The sequence below is a fragment of the Perna viridis genome, chromosome 6 (genome assembly GCF_037379345.1).
Source record: "Perna viridis isolate PV_CMFRI_1.1 ecotype Kerala chromosome 6, ASM3737934v1, whole genome shotgun sequence".
Classification (NCBI taxonomy): Eukaryota; Metazoa; Mollusca; class Bivalvia; order Mytilida; family Mytilidae; genus Perna; species Perna viridis.
Window position 1 is genome coordinate 1,310,210 of NC_142450.1, and position 19,185 is coordinate 1,329,394.

Sequence of the window (19,185 nt, forward strand, 5' to 3'; positions counted from 1 at the left end):
AAATAAACCGGTGTTGCTGAGAAATTATTCGGAAAAATTTAATATTAATTTGGAAAACTTCCAAGAAAATCTACATAGTTTTGATACTTTTTTCACTCAAGTTTGCAATCTGTCATTGGAAACAGATCTATATACTGTTTACTGAATTTAGATCCAGTTACCCGATTAAAGCAAATGAAATGGACTGGAAATAATCAAATGCATTCAAAATTAACATGGAAATCCGCCAATGACCCGCCATGTATAAATTTTATATCAACCCATTACCAAAGGCGTTTCATTAGACTAGGCTCTACTAGTGAGCAGAGAAAAAACAGCTTCTTTGTTCGAACACTCATAGACTGGAACGCCTTACCAGCACAACTGATCGACCAGGAGGACTATGAGGCATTTAAGACCAGCCTCATATCCTATGTCCAGAATCCGTAGAGAGCTAGCCATGTTTTTATCTGCACTTCACCTTTCACATGTAAATATTGTAAAGCACCTTTTTGGATGACGTTCACTAGTTTTTTCCCCATTCGTGTGATGAGCCGGACAGGCTTTTTACGGATTACCAATGTAGATGTAGAAAGACCAGACATGGAAAACAGACATACACAACAAAGAACATAAAGTAACTAAGATCATACATACAAATTAGCAAAAGTAAATAAGCAACTCGGACTCCACTAAAAACTGGGAGCATGGATCAGGTGCACCGGTAGGGTAAGCGTCCTCTGCTTTTCTAGAAACACCCGCCGAGTTGCTCATAAAAAGTCAAGTCCGGGGTAGACAAACGAGAAAAGGAAAACTATGACCCGTTGAATAAATCAGTTTTCATGGTGCTGATGGATACACCATAACGATCCACGAGTTCATGATGACGACCATAGAACTTCTGTAGTGATGACTTCAATCTTGTAGCAACATAAGCCTGTTCCAGAAGCCTATTTGTTAGAGTTCTAGCGCGATATAAAAAGTCTGCGTAGTTTCGGCAAGCTCTGGCATAACGTATGAGTTGTGATATGAATACTCCATACGCAGGTGCTGAAGGGATGTTGCCACAGACAAAAGGAAAGTTGACATTCTGAATGAAAAGTCATCACGTTTGTCGTAAAGTTTGGTCAATAGTTTTCCTTGACCATCGATTTCTAAGTGTAGGTCAAGATATGAGACTGACCTTACAGTGTCTGTAGTATCCTTTATTTCAAGTTCTTTGGGGTAGATGCAATGTATCAAATTCCCGAAATTATGATTGTTTAAAGATAATACGTCATCTATATAGTGGAAACTGAGAAAAGGATCTAGCCAAACGATATTCTTTCTTTCGGATCAAATCAGCTTTAAAGTCAGCCTCATAAGAGTGGAGGAATAGGTCAGCAAGTAAAGGAACACAATTTGTTCCCACTGAAATGCCGAGCGTTTGTTGAAAAACACGTCCACCACACTGGACAAATATATATATATATACAACGTCTCAGAATGTGACGATTCTATTCGCTACACTGCTCCATCGGATCAAATTGATACAGAGAAGATATGTAAACGTATAGAAAGGTCTGAAAAATTCCCAACGATGTTAGAACTGTCAAATTTGCGATGCAAATCTTTGGTCGTTCCCTCCGCGGGACTCGAACTCGTACCGCTGTGACATTTATGGCAACACCGCCTGCACAAAGTCCAGTGCCCTAGACCACTCGACCAGCTAGTACGAGTTCGAGTCCCGCGGAGGGAACGACCAAAAATTTGCATCGCAAATTTGACAGTCCTAACATCGTTGGGAATTTTTCAGACCTTTCTATATATATATGTTGTCGATTAAAAATTGCAGCATTTTGTAAACATCTTTCTCTGTATATTTGGAAGATGATTTTGAATTAGTTCTTACACAATATGAGGAATCTCTTCCAAGAACTGTATATATTTATATCTAGGTGTACCAACCTTTTTGAAAAAAAAAAACAACGATGAATAATGTTTTTAAGTCGGGATTATAACTGTTTGGGGAATAGAAGTATAAAGTGTTGAAAAATCATAGGTTTTAATGCTATTATATTCAGATAATAGTCTTGAACTGATTGTCTTCAAAAGATCTTTCGAATTTTTCAGATTCCCCATTGAATTAATACCACTACGGGAGTAACAAGTGTTGTGGTAGGACTGCAGACCCTCTTTGACAGTTGTGAGTATAGAAGTTAAACGTTTTGAAAGAGGTTTGGTGGTACATTTTGCAGATCCAGCTATGAGACGTTGTTTGTATGGATTCTTGTGGAGTTTAGGAATCCAGTACATAGACGGTAAATCAAAATCATCGTCCTTAGTAGAGACCAAAAGAGGATAACACAGATTTATGGTTTTCCACAATTTCTTCTTTGGAGAGAGTGGTAGCAGTATAGGTCTTATCACTGCTATTACTTTCTACGTCTAACTCTGATAATAAACATTGGATATAATACGTTTTGCAGACAAAAACAATGTTGTTTTGGACTTTGTCTGCTGGTACGACAACATATAGTAGACAATGTTTTTTGCTACATCGGGGTCTTTGAAAACTGATATAGCTTTGGCACCCTCATTGACCTACTTAATACTTTCATTCGTTTCAAAATGACCTCACGGCCTTTAACCACTCTGACATAGATTCAATGTCTTCTTGTTCTCGTTTTATCCATTTTCTTGTATAGTCCTCGACGGCAGTATCAATCTTGAGATGAACATTGATAATATCAACATCAATAAAACTGGGTGCGCAGATGACGTGGCATTGCTAAATGAAAGTCCTAGTGAGGCACAATTTTTTGTGAATATGGCATTGGACTTTGCGAATCTAGAGAGATCTATACGAATTACAACCCAAGAAGAGTGTGGTAATCAAAATCAAAGGCAAAAATATATACGCAGAGGCAACCAAGATCTACAATTATGCAGTATATCAATGCTTAATGTAGAAAAAGCTACACATCTGGGGATCATCAGAACCACATACTAAAAACAAACATACAAACTAATTTGGAGGAAAACATCACTAAAGCCAGGGGGAGTGCATACAGCTTATTTAGATGTGGATTTCACGGTTAAAATGGACTAAATCCAGAATCAGTCCTGCACATATATACTGTATGACATGGTGCTATTAACACCAGCCCCAAACCTCCAGAGCAGTTAACACCAGCCCCAAACCTCCAGACCAGTTAACACCAGCCCCAAACCTCCAGACCAGTTAACACCAGCCCCAAACCTCCAGACCAGTTAACACCAGCCCCAAACCTCCAGACCAGTTAACACCAGCCCCAAACCTCCAGACCAGTTTACGTTATTCAAAAAGAGGACATTGAAACAAATTCTTTCATTACGTATGAGATGCCAAGATCCTGCTTTATATATATCATCCTGTCCGGAATTTTCCCAATAGACGCACAAATCCATATTAAAGTGCAAACCTTCTTCAATAACATTTGTCACAAAGAGGAAACCACCACTGAGAAAGAACTGACACGAAGGCAGCTGATAGTATGTAGAGATGACAATAACATCTGGTTTATCGCGGTTAACAAATTACTCAGACAGTACGACCTCAATGATGAGGCATATACCTACCTGGATTATCCTATGAAAAAAATCAAAATGGATTACAATGATCAAGGCAAAAATACTGGATATACTGGAGTACAAGAATAGTGGACTTGGCATAGTTATATAATGGACTAAGATTCTTGAACAAAGAAAATTTCAGCAAAGGAAACATCCATCCAATACTGAAGCACAAGATACAATCAACGCTGGAAATTACTAGGATCCCAATAAGATTACGAATAGTGACTGGAATATATATCCTCCAATCCAAACGTATTTAGTTATATCGTCATGAAACAGATCCTACATGCCTTCCTGTGGGAAAGCAGAAGAAAATCTTCCACATTTCATATTACATCGTGAGAAACTGCAAAACGAGAAAACAGACATCCGTAATGAAGTGTCCGAGATATAGCAAAATAAACATAGCAATCCAATCAGTTATGAAGAACTAAACATTACAGTTAAATTACAAAAATCTTCTGGATAATACGTCTATAATCAGACGAAATAAAGACAATATAACCGATGCCGCAAGGATAGAATGGTTGCTGAGGAGACTGATGTTCAGGCTCCATATTAAAAGGCCTTTAATACTGAAGGAACCATAGATCAAAGAAATAAGAATAGTAAGCATAGAAGGAGAAACACCTAATCAAACTGGAGAAACACCGTTACCGGGCCCGGGTCTTATTTTTTTTTTACATTTTATGGACAATGAAAACCTGACTTTTAATCTGTTTAAAATTCAAAATTTAATTTTTCTACTAAAGACTGTATAAATTCAAGAACGATAGTTTTTTTAGATTTTTTTTGTAAAATCTTTTAAAATGAATAGTAGTTATACGAGAGACGTTAAATAAAGTTTTAGATATTAAAAGTGTGAAGAAATAGGAAGGCTTATAGACTTTTAAATAAGTGACACTTATCTTTTTAACTTATTCGAAAAAAAAACTATTATAAACTCAACCGTTTTATTAGACTGCAAGCCAGAGAGTCTGACAAATATAATTTATATATATATTTTTAACTTGATGTGGATTGCATTTTTATATTATTATTCTAAATGATGATGATATTTGAGTGTATAGATGTACATATGTAAACAAACAAGTTCATGGTGGTGGATGTGAAAGAGTAAAGAGCACCAACACACACTGTACAGAGCACTAGCACCCTATTACACCTGTTGTACGCAATTCAGTAACTGCGATTCCTCTTTGGAGGGGATTTTAACCCAAAGGTAAATAAATGTTAGACTTATTTTAAAGGCAGTGCATGGGTATTCGACCGAACGGGATTGAATAGTCGGATCCGGAGGAATCATTTATTATGAACAGTCCATGCAATTACCGGACTTAAAAAAATAACGTTAATCTTAATTGCATTTTAAAATATTTACAAAATATTTTACATGTACAGTCATAAAGATTCATCGCTGCATGATAATATTTGAGAATATTTTGGTGTGTTTCACGTGTACATGTCGTGTTGCACGTGTCGTGTTTCAGGTAGCAGTGGCAGATCCAGGGGGTTTGGCACCTATCCTTCATATTAGAATACTTGTCTTTTTTATGTGTAAATTTAAAAAAAAATGGTAAGTAATATCCAAGCATCCCCCATTTTTATCCGTGGAACCCCGGCCGCTATAGGCACCCTCCCTCTTCAAAATGTCTGAATTCGTCCATGCACGATGGTAAGTCATTACCTTATTTAAAGTCGGGTGTGTAAGCCGGAGATTGTTGAATTTTTCATGAAATGTTGGGAGGCTCCCGCCGAAAACGGAAGGCTTAACACCAACGACGTTCAGGCAGCATTAATGAGGTGGAATCTTCGACTGCATTTAATCAGTTCCGGTATCTTTAGTTTCAACAACTCGCATTATAATTCCATTTTACTAACACTCTAGTATTTGTATAATTCTTCAAAAAGTGTAATTGCTTGTAATGTTTCTGTGAACAACTTTATTGCACATTGAGTTCTATAAATAGACTTTTTGGACAAAATAATATATCAGATTCATCAAAATTGCATTACATTGTGTACATATTGATATGGTGATATATATAGTCGCAAGATGTTCTCGAAGTCCCTCTAATTCCGGTCAAAAAGCTACTGAATTGGAACCGGTCGAATAGCCTGCAAATAATGGGTTAGCTATTCAACCGTCAAATAGCCACGGCTTATTCTAAAAGTGGGAAAGGGAATTTCAGTCTTGGACAGGGTATGGATGCTAGTGTCTTGTAACTTGCAGAGGAGGATCCAGGACTACAGGTTTATAAAAGGGGTGGGGTGGGGGTAAAAAGAATTAATGTCAATTAAAGGTCAAGCGAAGCAAGAATTCTGGGGTTAGATGTTGTGAAATGAAAAATTAATGTATCTAGCCAAAACAAACAACTAAAATATAAAAGCAATAACACCCAATTAATGGCATGTATAGCAGCAATGCCCTGTAAGACACCGAGCATTTTGGAACTCGGGGTGGGGGTGATATTTTGAAAAAAAATATTATTCAAATTAGACCAGAATATTTTTTTTATGAGCCTTGAAAGAAAAAAATTATAATGCAATAGTTCCTCATTACTTATCAATGTTGATTTTCAAATACATGAATTTATAAAAAAAAATTCTGACGTCAACATAAAATTCCAGCCCCCCCTCCTTTGAGAGGAAAATGGTCTGCGCCTTAAACGGGTGATCCTTACTTTACTCACAAAGGTTTGCACAAAGTCTTTAATCAATCCTTACTAATTAATTCTTCAAATTAAGTGGATATAGTTTTAAATTCCACCAGTAAGCTAACGGGAATATACAAACCAACAGCTACTCTCAAATAACGAGATATATATGGAACCGTTGGACTATCGAACTGTCGGGCTATCGTACTGTCGTATTATTTAGCCGTCGGACTATAATCCTTTTTCATATTCCCGACTTTGGCTTCGTTTTTTATGACTTCAAGCAAAGCGTGGGAGTAACTTTCTACAAATTTGTCACCCGACAGACTGGTTTACTGCCAAATTGGAGCAATGGACAGCAGCATACTTCAAATTCAAATATCAACATATTACAGAGAGTAATCAAGGAGAGAAAGAGAGAGAGGGGGGATAATGTTTACTGTGAACTTGAGATGAAGAATTGACCTACGCTTATAGATTGATGGTAAAGAAAAAAAACTATTGACCAAACTATACGACAAACGCGATGACTTTTCATTCCGTATTGTCAACTTTCCTTCCATCTGTGGCAACATCCCTTCTGCACCTACGTATTGAGTTTTGCCAGAGCTTGCCGTAACTACGCAGACTTTTTGTATTGCGATAGACTTCTTACAATTAGGCCTCTGGAACAGGGTTATGTTGCTACAAGATTGAAGCATTGTGCTGACCTTATAATTACATTTACTATGTATGTCGTTAAAATACACTAATCTCGTGGGATAATCGGCTTTACAAGTGATGTTTTCAAGAATGTTTCATGTGTCGATGAAACACATTATAGACCACGTGCATAATTAAGTGAACTACCTTTTTTGTTACTGAGTATTGCTTATTTTCTATATACATATCGCAAATATGATATTTGGTATGCTTAAATAATTTTGATTTGTTTGACAATTCGAGTGGACCGCACGAAAATAAAAGTGTAAATCTTTAAATCGATCACATACTGCGACTATAAAGTATTTTTTTAAAACTTTATTTGATTTTTGATACTTCAGGTACAATACAGTAGTACTGGGGATTATACCTGTGACCATTAACAAATGCACCCCTTGCACGATATGTGAGGTAAGCAAAGTGTTTTGTATTCTTTAGTTTTTGCTTTGCTTATGTATTTGCTTTGCTATTTTTACGCTTATTGTATGTACCGTTCTCTTATAATTTGCGACATTTGAATATGGAGTAAAAACCCAAATGAGACAAACTACATATTTAACTAGTTCGTTTATGCTTCACAAATAGATTGATGAAGCTGTATATTAAATTTACTCACAGGTTATATTTTTCCTATGATAGGTAAATGTACAAAAAAAATACATTCACATATGGTTAATTTTTATTCGGAAGTCACGTCAGTGGCTTCAAGTATTGTAAGTATAAGAATGACAAAAGGGCTTCCGGCAGATAACTTCACGGACGGAAATGCTTTCTTCAAATTAATGCGTGATTCTCTTTTAAACTTAAATATTTCACCGATATCCCAAATGAATGATATTTCAAACATTTTAAGTGTTAATTTTCCAGCTAAATATTGTCGAACTGGTAAATCGAGACGCCAAACTTTTTTGCGCTTGGCCGCGTAGTAATTTAAAAGAAGATAAATAATACCCAATTCATTTCAATTGGAGTGATCTCTCTTTGGGTGGTGTTGGATTTTAACTATGCCCCGTGAATGGTATAATGAAAATCATTCTATCAAGAAGCGTCACAATCAACATCGTCATCTGCCTTTTTTTTCAAGTTTAAGTTCTCAAGAACGTAAATAAATGCAATAATCTTATTTTCACGATATTTGTGTATCTTTGTTTTGTTTTGCTGCAGGTTGCAAGGGAAATATGGGTTCAACACCAAAACATTCTCAAACCTTGGTCCATGTCATGACCGGCACTCTAGCACATTGCTTAAGAAATAAACATCGGGAACCTATCTTGCAGATTGCACGCCAAGCGACTTCCGAGTTTCAGCACGTTCGGTGCTTTGATTAATGTTGTCTTGATTTGCAAGATACTATTATTTATCTTGTACTGTGAATTAAATATATTAACTGTATTTTTCAGGGCATCAATTTTTACATATGAATTACTGGCAATAAAGCATACACAACCCTAGAAATTAGAGTTTTTTCTTCTATCAACCCCCTTAGAAAACAGGGTTGTGACAATGGCGTCCAACGCTTGGATGTTTTACTACGCCTAGTACCCAGGAATATTCCGATTTCTGTGCCGGTCGTGTGAGATCTCATACTTTATCTGTACGGGCATCAGGTGTTTCCGGAAACAGATCCGTGATTTAGTAAATTCCGGTCAATATTCAGGACGTTGGACAACTACGAGGAAATTTCGATGAATGTGTGATCCAAACTAGTGAAATTTAGTGTTAGTCTATTGTGATAGTAAGTTGATTGTTGCTTAATTATATCCATCATACCAAAGATACACGACTAATTGAGGCAACTACACATACATGTACATGTACATCAGTATCCCTGATTTTACCTTATATCCATGCTTTGGCTTTTTTTCCTGGTAACAGAGAAGATGGCTGGTAAAAGAACAGTTTCCGTTAGCACCGAGTTCACTTGTTGATTCATCCGTGAAAACAACATTCTTGAAGTCGTCTATGTCATCATACCAGCACCAACATATTGGACATCATAAGATCAACATAACGAATGTCACCACCCGCACCCTCAGCATTCCACCACGATCTATCGTTGCAGAAGTTTAACCTGTAACCATGAAGACGTTACGTGAACCAACGACTGAGGAAGAAGCTACAAAGATTATAACCAAGAGTGACCTCACTGATAGTCAACTTGAAGACAGACATCAACTTATCCGTTTCTATATGGACTTATTTTCCAAAGCTGACGACGATTATGGCGACACGGATATCGTGAAGCATCGAATAGATCTGATTGACGAGAAACTCTTCAAGCAACGATATAGGGGAATACCACCTTCAGCCTATGACGAATTACACAGTCATCTTCGACAGCTCTTGTACGGCAAGATCATCAGACCATCCAAAAGCCCTTTTGCATCCAATGTAGTCTTGGCTAGGAAGAAGGACAACACCTTGCTTCTCTGTGTTGATTACCCTCAACTGAATAACCAGACGATACGGGAAAGCTATGCTTTGCCAAGGATAGAAGACTTGTTGGATTGTCTGACAGGTAGCAGATTCTTCAGCAGCGTGACTATGAAATTAAGCCGAGATACTGGAAGCACACAAAGAGCGGACAGCCTTCACCGTAGGACTGCTTGGTTTCTATGAGTACAATAGAATGATGTTTGGACTGACCAACAGCCGGCTACGTACCAGAGGCTAATGAAGAGATGTCTTGGTGACTACTACCATAAGATATGCTGTGTGTTCACCAACTGGCCTGAACCAATATCACAAGAAGAGGCCCGTTGCTTTCTTGGACTCGCCGGATACTATCGTCGCTTCATTGGGACCTTTAGCTAGATCAGTCGACCAGTTGATGCCAGAAAAGCAGGCAAGAAGGAACATAGGAAGAAGAAACCACAAAGCGACTGGCATTTGGGAGACAGAGAGGATGCAGCATTCAACAAGTTAAAGGAGCTCTTAACATCAGTACCAGTACTCAGCTACCAACAACCTGACGGCATATATGAGCTTTATACAAATGCCAGTGGTATAGGACTTGGAGCAATATTGCATCAGATCCAGCAAAGACAAAAGAAGATAATATGCTACGCCAGTACAGGATTGACTAAAGCGGAGAAGAACTACCCGGCCCACAAACTGGAATTCTTGGCTTTGGGCAAGTGACGGACAAATTCAGAGATTACCTCTACTGACAACACTCAACCATCATCACTGATAACAACCCACTGACATATGTTATCACCACCGCTAAACAGGATGCTACCGGTCACCGATGGCTTGCTGACCTTGCGACCTACAACACCAGCCAGGTAAAACCAACACTGAAGCTGATGCTTTTAGCAGATGTCCACAAAAAGAGGAAGTCAATATCAGCAGCGACTCGTTTAAAGCCATCTGTAATTCAACAACCATCGCGAACTTTGCTGAATGTTTAGCTGTGGCACCAAGCATTCTCAGTGATGATGATGGACAGAATGGAACACTTACATCTGATATCATTGACTGGAAGAAAGCACAGAGACAGGATACAACGGTACAACACTGGATAGAAACCATAAAGAACAACATAATACCAGAAAAGGAAGATAGTACACTAAAGCGAGAGTATAACCACCTTAGGATTGACGACGGAGTACTGTATCGCATGTTGCGATCGACGATGAAGTAAAGCAGCAGCTCGTACTACTAGCAGTTTACATCAACGCTATTTTGAAAGGAAGCGCTACACGACTTGGGACATCCAGGAAAGGAACGTAACTTGTCGTTGGTTAGAGACAGGTTCTACTGGCCTGGTACGGCCAAGGATGTTGCTGATTGGATAGCCAGGTGTGGAAGATGTATCCGCAGGAAGACCTGCACTAACCAAGTGGCACCACTAGTCAACATCGAGACGTCACCACTCCAACTGGTATCCATGGATTTGGAACCATCCAAAGGAGGACAGCAATATGCACTTCTCATTAGACCATTTTACCAGGTATGCACAGGCCATTCCCACCAAAAACCAGACAGCAAAGACAACAGCTGAGGCCTTCTACCAACATGTCATCGTCCGGTGACCACGGAATTCCTGACCGAATTCACTCAGATCAAGGTGTAAATTTCGTGTCGAAGATTATCAAGGGACTTTGCAATATGACAGGAATGACCAAGTCTCGCACTACCAGCTACCATCCCCATGGTAATGGTATGTGTGAGAGATTCAACCAGATTCTCAAGAATATGCTTGGAAACATTGAACCAGTCAAGAAGAGAAACTGGAATGCGTATGTGGGACCACTTGTTCATGCATACAACTGTACAAGACAGGAGTCAACCGGTTTTTCACCATACTACCTGATGTTTGGAATCAGCTGCTGCCAGTGGGACACTTGATCGAGCCTACACGACCGGTACCGAAGTCAAGATCTGTAAAGAAGCCAACACCGAAACCTGCACTAAGGGCGATTAGATCGACAGAGCACCAAGAATCGCCTGATGAAGACTTAGTTGAAATCGTGGTGGTGGAACCAACAGATCAGGATCACAGTGACTCAACAGTAACCGCGGAAACTGCTCAGCCGGAAGACACACCAAATTAGATTGTAAGAGAGGTGCTGATGGAACTGGACCGCGACCTGAAGGGGACGCTCGTTTTCAAGAAGATGAGCCGGATCAGTTTGATGAAGCTCATGGGACAGTCGGATCCCGGTGGTCATAGAAGTAGAGGGACGCCTTCACATGAGACAGACAGTGAACAACAGGAGGAACTTTCTGAGAAATCATCGATTTCTTCTTTCTCAGACGACCCGTCGATCAACACGCACTCGACAAACACCCAGTTGGATAACCTCTGGGAAAAAAATTTTCCAAGTCTACATGAAGTACGGATTGGTACCAGAAAATCCAGTGTTCAACGTCTTTAGCTGATACAGATCCGTTCCAGGGTATACAGACTGAAACAGCACGTACCATCTTGGATATTATGAAGTCCTTACGGGTAGTCATTTCACGGCTGGGGGGAGTTTTATAATAGTCTGCAATATTGTTTTTAATATAAATATTTTATGTATTGTGTAATAATTTTTCTAGTTATATGAATGTGTATCATGTTTTACGATTTGACTTTGACTGATTGACAGGCGAACTTTTGGGAACTGGTCATTGTATTGCAATCTAGTCATAATCTTCTAAATTCTATTCTTCTATGTGATCATTGACAAATGTACCTCTTGGACGATATGTGAGGTATTTGTATTCTTGAGTTTTGCTCTGCTTATGTATTTGCTTTGCTGTTTTGCAATAAAAAACGATGCTTATGGGCTGATATCGTATTGAAACCACGGTAATTATCATTATTTGGGATTATGAATATGCCTGAAATTGTTTAGTTTTATATAAAATAGTTGCACAAATTTCATGGCTTTCCTAATTACACAGCTCATGTTAAATTCTGCCTTGGTATAATTCAGGCGTTTTCAGTGAAACGAGTGTATAATTTATCGTAAAACTTCCGTAAAATATTTATCTGCGTACTAATGATGTCAAATATACAACTTAATAAGGTGGATGAGGTCAATCGCTTAGTCTTCGTCAAAAGAAAATTATTTTCTGGTTTAGTTGTATATAAAATTGGCAAAATTTTTTAAGGAATTTTGGTATGTAAACCTGCAAATATCTATATGTAATTTCTGTAAGTCGTTAACAAATTCTGTTTGGACAACGTTTTTTGTCAATCAAGTTTAAAATGGACAGTAAAATATCACCTTTAAATTTTGTTAAAAGAAAATCAACATTTGATATGTATATTGTATTTTTATACAAAAATAAACTTTAATTGCACTTTTAACGCTTTTAGTGCAAGAGTAATAAAGGGAACTACGTTTATAGCGGAAATGAAAAGAATGTAATCCAGGGACAAGACACAAATCTATTACACGAGACATGAATCCCCTAGAATTAAACCATTTTTATCACCTGGGCGAGCGGTATGGTAATTCTTCAAAGAGGGGAGAAATGCCCAATTATGCATATACCGCTGAAGCTCGAATGTAAAAAATCTGGATGATTTTAACTAACTCGTGTGTAGAATTATTTTATTCCACTCGAGACAGAAGTATAATCTATATTTCCACGTTTTAGCTAGCATTCTCTTCTATTTTCTGTAATTTACAGCAAAATTACAATACAATGTTCTAACCTACTGTTAAAGAGATGAAATTCATTAAATACGCGATTTTCAGTGCGTATACAAGGTTTTATATAAGTATGTCATCAATATGACTGATAAGAAAGAAATGATTTATTGAAACCTGTCTTAAATGACCTTACAAGGGAGAGCAAAATCCAGGTCACATAAGACTGGTCAGGTGGACTTTATATACAGGTTAATTTGATAATGTACATCATGATTGACAGGTTATCTCTAAATACAGGTGGCATCTATGACAGGTTATTACTGAACACAGTCAGGTGGTCACAAAGACTGATTTGACTGTATATAAAAAACCTTTATAAAGTGAAAGGGAACTACATACAAGGCCAAAATGTTCGGCCTTACAACATTCGTTAGGACAAAAGTACTAAAAGTGAAAACCGAGATAGAAACGCTGTCGGACCCAGACTGTAGAGACAAGGTGATATTCAATATTGATCTTGGTCGTAGAAGGGATGGCACCTCTGGTTCAAGATGAAAACAATAAAATTGAAAGTATTTATTGTGAAATGCAAGTGAAAACCGTTCTATTGCAACTATTTGTAAATAATGCGAGTTTTGACATTTGCTCCAAATTGGTGGGCAGTACAAAGAAAACTGAAGGTCCGTTGTTCATAATTCACCTGCACATGATTAAAAATAAGACAGTTACATGTACTTTCATGAAATTAACACTTTGGCACACCCCCCCCCCCCCACCCCGAAAATGAAAACCGTTCATTGGCGACGTTTTGGTTGTACAGTATAAAATTAGGCTGACCCGACGAGCCCGGAATATTTCATCATGTCACAATTAGCCTTGAAATCTTGGTCGCCGATACAAAAAGCCTCAGATGTTTTTACTTGGGAATGGCATTTTTACACGACTGAGGATAATAGGACTGGTAATTAAGTAACAATGGGTATTTGGCAGTTAAATTTGTAAAACAAAAAGAGTAAAAAGAAATTCTATCATCTTGGATTTTACATTTAATTTCAACGAACGAAAGGGCTGATGAAGTAATCAAGGAAACAAAGATTGTAGCGGAAATTAAAAGGTTGTACGTAACCCAGGGACAAAGACCAGACATGGGAAACAGACACACGCACCAAAAAACATAAAATAACCCAAACAATATGTATAAAGCAAATGTAAAAGTAAATGAGCAATTCGGAATCCTCTAAAAGCCGGGAGCATGGACCAGGTACACCGGTATGATTTTCTAGAAGCACCTGCCGAGTTGTTCATAAAAAGTCCGGGGTAGACGAAATAGGAAAGGAAATCTATATCCCGTTGAATAAATCGATTCTCATGGTCAGATGGATACACCGTAGCGATCCACGAATTCATGATGACGACCATCAAAATTTGGTGTAAAACTGTAATGATGACTTCAATCGTGTAGCAATATTTTAACCCTGTTCCAGAAGCATAATTACAAGAAATCGAACGCTGTGCAAAAATTCTGTGTAGTTACGTCAAGCCCTGCAGAGCATATGAGTTATAATAAGTTTTATGGAATGAAAAGTCATCGCGTTTGTCGTATAGTTTTGGGCAACAGTTTGTTCTTTTACATTGCTCTCTATGTGTTTGTCAAGATATGAGACTGACTTCGCCTTGTCTGTAGTATTCTTTATCTCTTTCAAATTCTTTGGGGGTAGCTGCAATGCATAAAATCCCAGGAGATAGATTTTTTCTTCATAGGAAGAAGGGAATTAGAATGCTGCACGTTTGGCAATTTTTGATTCCACATTTTGATATAGTGTAATATGGTTTGCAGTCAAATTTAAAAAGATCAAACTTCGTTTGATTAATTTGTATTTTTCAGTATTTTTGTTCTGGAATAGATGGTCAACAGACTGAACGTGCTGACCTGGGTACACTTTGTTGGAATTTGCGGGGCACTATCCTTAAAAAATTTGAGCGCACATCACAGCCTTACAAGACAACATTGTCTGTTGTAAGGGATGGACCTATAAAGTATATATTTAATGGTTGGACAGTAAGAAGAAACAAAGCACAGCATTACAAGACAACAGTGTCTGTTGTAAGGTGTGGACCTATAAAGTATATACTTAATGGTTTGACAGTAAGAGGATACAAAGCACAGCCTTACCAGACAACAGTGTCTGTTGTAAGGTGTGGACCTATAAAGGTAGATATTTAATGTTTGGATAGTAAGAGAAAAAAAAGTTGGTAAAAGATACAAAACCAGGCAAAATGGGATAAATTAGAAACATGCATGTCAAAACCCCACCGATTTGACAATACAACATCACTGAAGGATGCTTTCTCCATTTGAAAGGACCATTATTTGTTAACTGCATCAATGGCTTTGCTGAGAAATTTTTCAATGGAATTTAAGTAAATGAGGTTTTTGACAGAGTTATCTGCCCTTGAAATGTTCATTTTCAGTGTATTTCAATGAAATTGTAACTCAATAGACCAGCATAACATGGAAAATCTTGTCTCTTTTCCTTGATTCTGATGATGCAAATAGTCAAATTACACTATCAAAATGATGGTTTTTTTTCATACCATTTTCACCTACCGCCTGATTCTTACAGGGACTGACACTTTTCTTTTTTCCCAAACAAAGAAAGGACAGGGTCTTTCGCTTTCTTTTAGAAATGGAGTTTTCATCCTATAACATTAGTTACATAAATGTGGAATGTAATTACTTAATTATTTATACAATAACTTTTACAATCTGTTCACTATTAATTTTTCTCCCAGCATGAATTGATTATTTACGCTGGTTTTTTATACTTAGTAATGAATATTGTCACCGTCATTTTCATTATCAGATCCTTCCTTATTAGGGTAAGTACATCTATATACATTTAATGTTTAGATATTTTACACTGATATCATTTTTATCACACATTTGGAAGTGATATAGACGTTTTTCACTTTAATAACGCCGAGAGCCAGGGGCTGATATCTGCTTGTTGACCCGTCGTTAACGACAATGAAGAAATACCTTTCAAATATGAACTGAAATAGTCATCTAGATATTTTGTAACGATCCAAATACATTATAAAAAGAATATGACATTGCTTTGTTTCATATCGTCCCTTGCATCAACCCTCGAGGATAGCACTCGCGTTTGACACGGAAATCTCTATTTGATACATGGGACGATATAGAAAATAAAATATATACATTGTATACTAATTAGTATTAGTATTAATACATTAGTAATCTAAAAATATTTATTAATCAATATTATCTCCGTCAATCTCATAGTCAAATGTTTTCATGTTGAAACCCGCTTCCGAATGACAAAATCCTAGTACGGGCGGAAGGACAGACCACTTATCACTGTACAGTGCTAACTTTGCCATGCGCAGTGTGGAGTGGGGATATAGAACCACAGAGAAAAAATAATATAAATGAGCAACTCTGATTTTACCTTTCATGATAAATTCTTGAAGCATAAGAGTCTGTTGCACCCGAATGGCAATACTACAAATGTATGTTACGTTTATACTTCTCAGGATTGGCAACGGAAATTACAGGAAGAAAATAAACTGTTAAACGAGGGTAGTAAATAGAGGCTACAGAAGATAAATTGTGATTCATGATTGGTAACAGAGGTTAGCAACCAATATTACCGAAGATAAAGTACAATCAAGAGTCTTCAATAGAATATAATTAGGGATATGAAGCTTATTCATTTAGCTAAAATAATAATCAGTCGTGCAATGCTAACATTTCCACTTTTGGTAATTATGTACTTCTTTTTTATTTCAAAAGAGCGGTTCAAAGTGACGCAACAATTCGGTATGAATCAACGTAAAAGTGCGATAGCAACCGAACAGAAAAATGTGACAGACAAAGAAAAAGCTTTTGAAACAGACATTCAAAACAATGTTGTAAAAAATAAAAACAAGGTTGTTGCAGAAAGTTATCTCATGACCACAAAAGAAGACAAACAAACAACACAAAACAACAAAAGAACAAAATACCATAGCTACAGCACATATCAATACCTTAATCAGCCATTTCAAACTTGTAAATTAAACGGTGCAAAAAAGGATCCCTACCTGCTTATAATTGTTAAGTCGAGAGTTCTTAACATAGAACACCGAGATGCTATTCGGAAGACATGGGGAAGTTTTATCAATAGTGATATTAAAGTAGTGTTTTCGTTAGGATATAGTCCATTCAATGTTCAACTTGTAAACATGGAACAACACAAACATGGAGATTTGATCCAACAGAACTACCTCGATACTTACCGGAATAATACATTAAAAACTGTCATGGGGTTTGATTGGGTAGTAAACACCTGTTCTGGAGCTAGATATGTATTGTTTATAGACGATGATTATTTTCTTAATCTTCCGAAATTACTTGAATATTTAAATGTACATGACAAAAATAGAACTGGAAAGTTGGCTGTTGGCACCAAAGACGTTGGATCGGGTCCTGTCAGAGACAGGAAAAGCAAATGGTTCCTATCGTGGAAGGACTTCCCTTCTGATAGATTCCCTCCATATCTACTCGGAGGATCTATTGTTATGGATATGGATGTCGTTAAACGTTTTAAATCAGAAATTCCGTTCATCAAACTGTTTTGTATCGATGATGCTTATTTAGGATTAGTTGCACAATCCTTAAGTATCGAGCTACAAAACGAATCGAGATTTTCAATCAAATATATCCCAGAAATGTTGCATCTGGTATTTACAGCTCACAGATTTTCGCCACCATCGAAAATGATGACGGAGTGGACGCGTGTCACATGTAAACACCATAAAGTATTCTCAAGCTTCTATCGACATTTACATTGTTGAAAACTAACCTGCAAATCAAAACTGTGATAAGTCACAAACTTAAGAATGTGTTAACAGTTACATATGAATTCGATAGATACGTTTAGTGTATAAGGGGACCTAAATATGTAACTCAATTCAACGACATAAAACGTCTACATCCATGCATTGGCAGATCCAGAGTTATTTATTAATTTTTTTGTTGTTGATATAATTTTGTTCATATTGTGCATTTTAAGGAGTTAAATCTCTTGAGTTTTAGTTTTTGGGTTATCTGGTTAAAGGTTAGATAATTGCCATCACTTGACGTCCGTCGTCATCGTCGTGTTCACTAATATAATCTCTGGAACTAATGGACGGAATTCAATTTACAAAATGTAACCTTGCATGTATGATTCTTCCATAGAGCATCTTGCACAAAGTTTATGCCTCGATTTTTAATCTGTCGAAAAAGATCACTACCGTTACTAAATGGATAACATAGAGTAACTCCTAAAACCGTTAGGTTTAGCTTAACATTGGATTGTTATTGCTGTTGGAGCGAAAAATACACATGCTGTAATTCTTATCTATATCTTGAGGTTTACAAATCTCGTCATGGAAAAACGTTTGGGTTTATTTTGCAATCGGAACTACTCAGCCATTACCTCGGATGCAGAAAGAAGAACGTCTTAAATTATTTCAGGAAGTTATAGTGTTACGCGGGCCAAGGTACTGTAGTTCCAACCACCAAATTGTGCTAGGTTTTTCAGTTAATATTACTAAAAAGTCTTACTCTTACAAGAATGTTGGCATGAATAGAGGAGCTAGTAAAAAATAACAACATGTTTAGCTTTGATTTTAGAATCGGATCGGCATATTCCGGATAGATTCTTCCGCCAAATTTTCATCCTTTGTAACGAAAAAGACTGATAGGTTCCAATTGGTTTGTTTTGTTGTCAGTAAACAAAATATATTTTATTAAATTGAAATGCACATTTTTTTGCCTTAATTACTATGTACATATTCCAAGAAGTGTTGATTGTTACAACACTAAATAAGGTATAAAGTGTCAGTCTCTGTAAGAATCAGGCAGCATGTGGAACTTGGTATGGAATGACATAAAACTTTGACAGAGTAATGTTCCTACTTTTACTGTCAGAATAAACAAAACATTTATCATATCATTTTAGCATTCCACTAAACTTTTCAAATATCTCCAGTGCTGCTGAGATTCCATATACTGGTCATTTCAATTGGAGAAGATTAACATATGAATGTTTCAGTTTCCGCATTTTGCCTGATTCTTAGAAAACTTGCAGTTAAAATTGTTTACA

General features: G+C 37.1%; 1 protein-coding gene across 1 annotated transcript; it reads left to right on the forward strand.

The window, feature by feature from the left end:
* The first annotated feature begins 4,625 nt into the window (after positions 1–4,625).
* LOC148613166 (beta-1,4-mannosylglycolipid beta-1,3-N-acetylglucosaminyltransferase brn-like) lies at positions 4,626–18,043 on the forward strand. The gene is made up of 5 exons (XM_088586373.1): positions 4,626–4,798; positions 7,277–7,346; positions 14,916–15,242; positions 15,895–15,910; positions 16,589–18,043. The coding sequence occupies exon 5, from the start codon at positions 16,754–16,756 to the stop codon at positions 17,888–17,890; it is 1,137 nt and encodes a 378-aa protein (XP_088442499.1). The 5' UTR covers positions 4,626–4,798; positions 7,277–7,346; positions 14,916–15,242; positions 15,895–15,910; positions 16,589–16,753; the 3' UTR covers positions 17,891–18,043.
* The last annotated feature ends 1,142 nt before the right edge of the window (positions 18,044–19,185 follow it).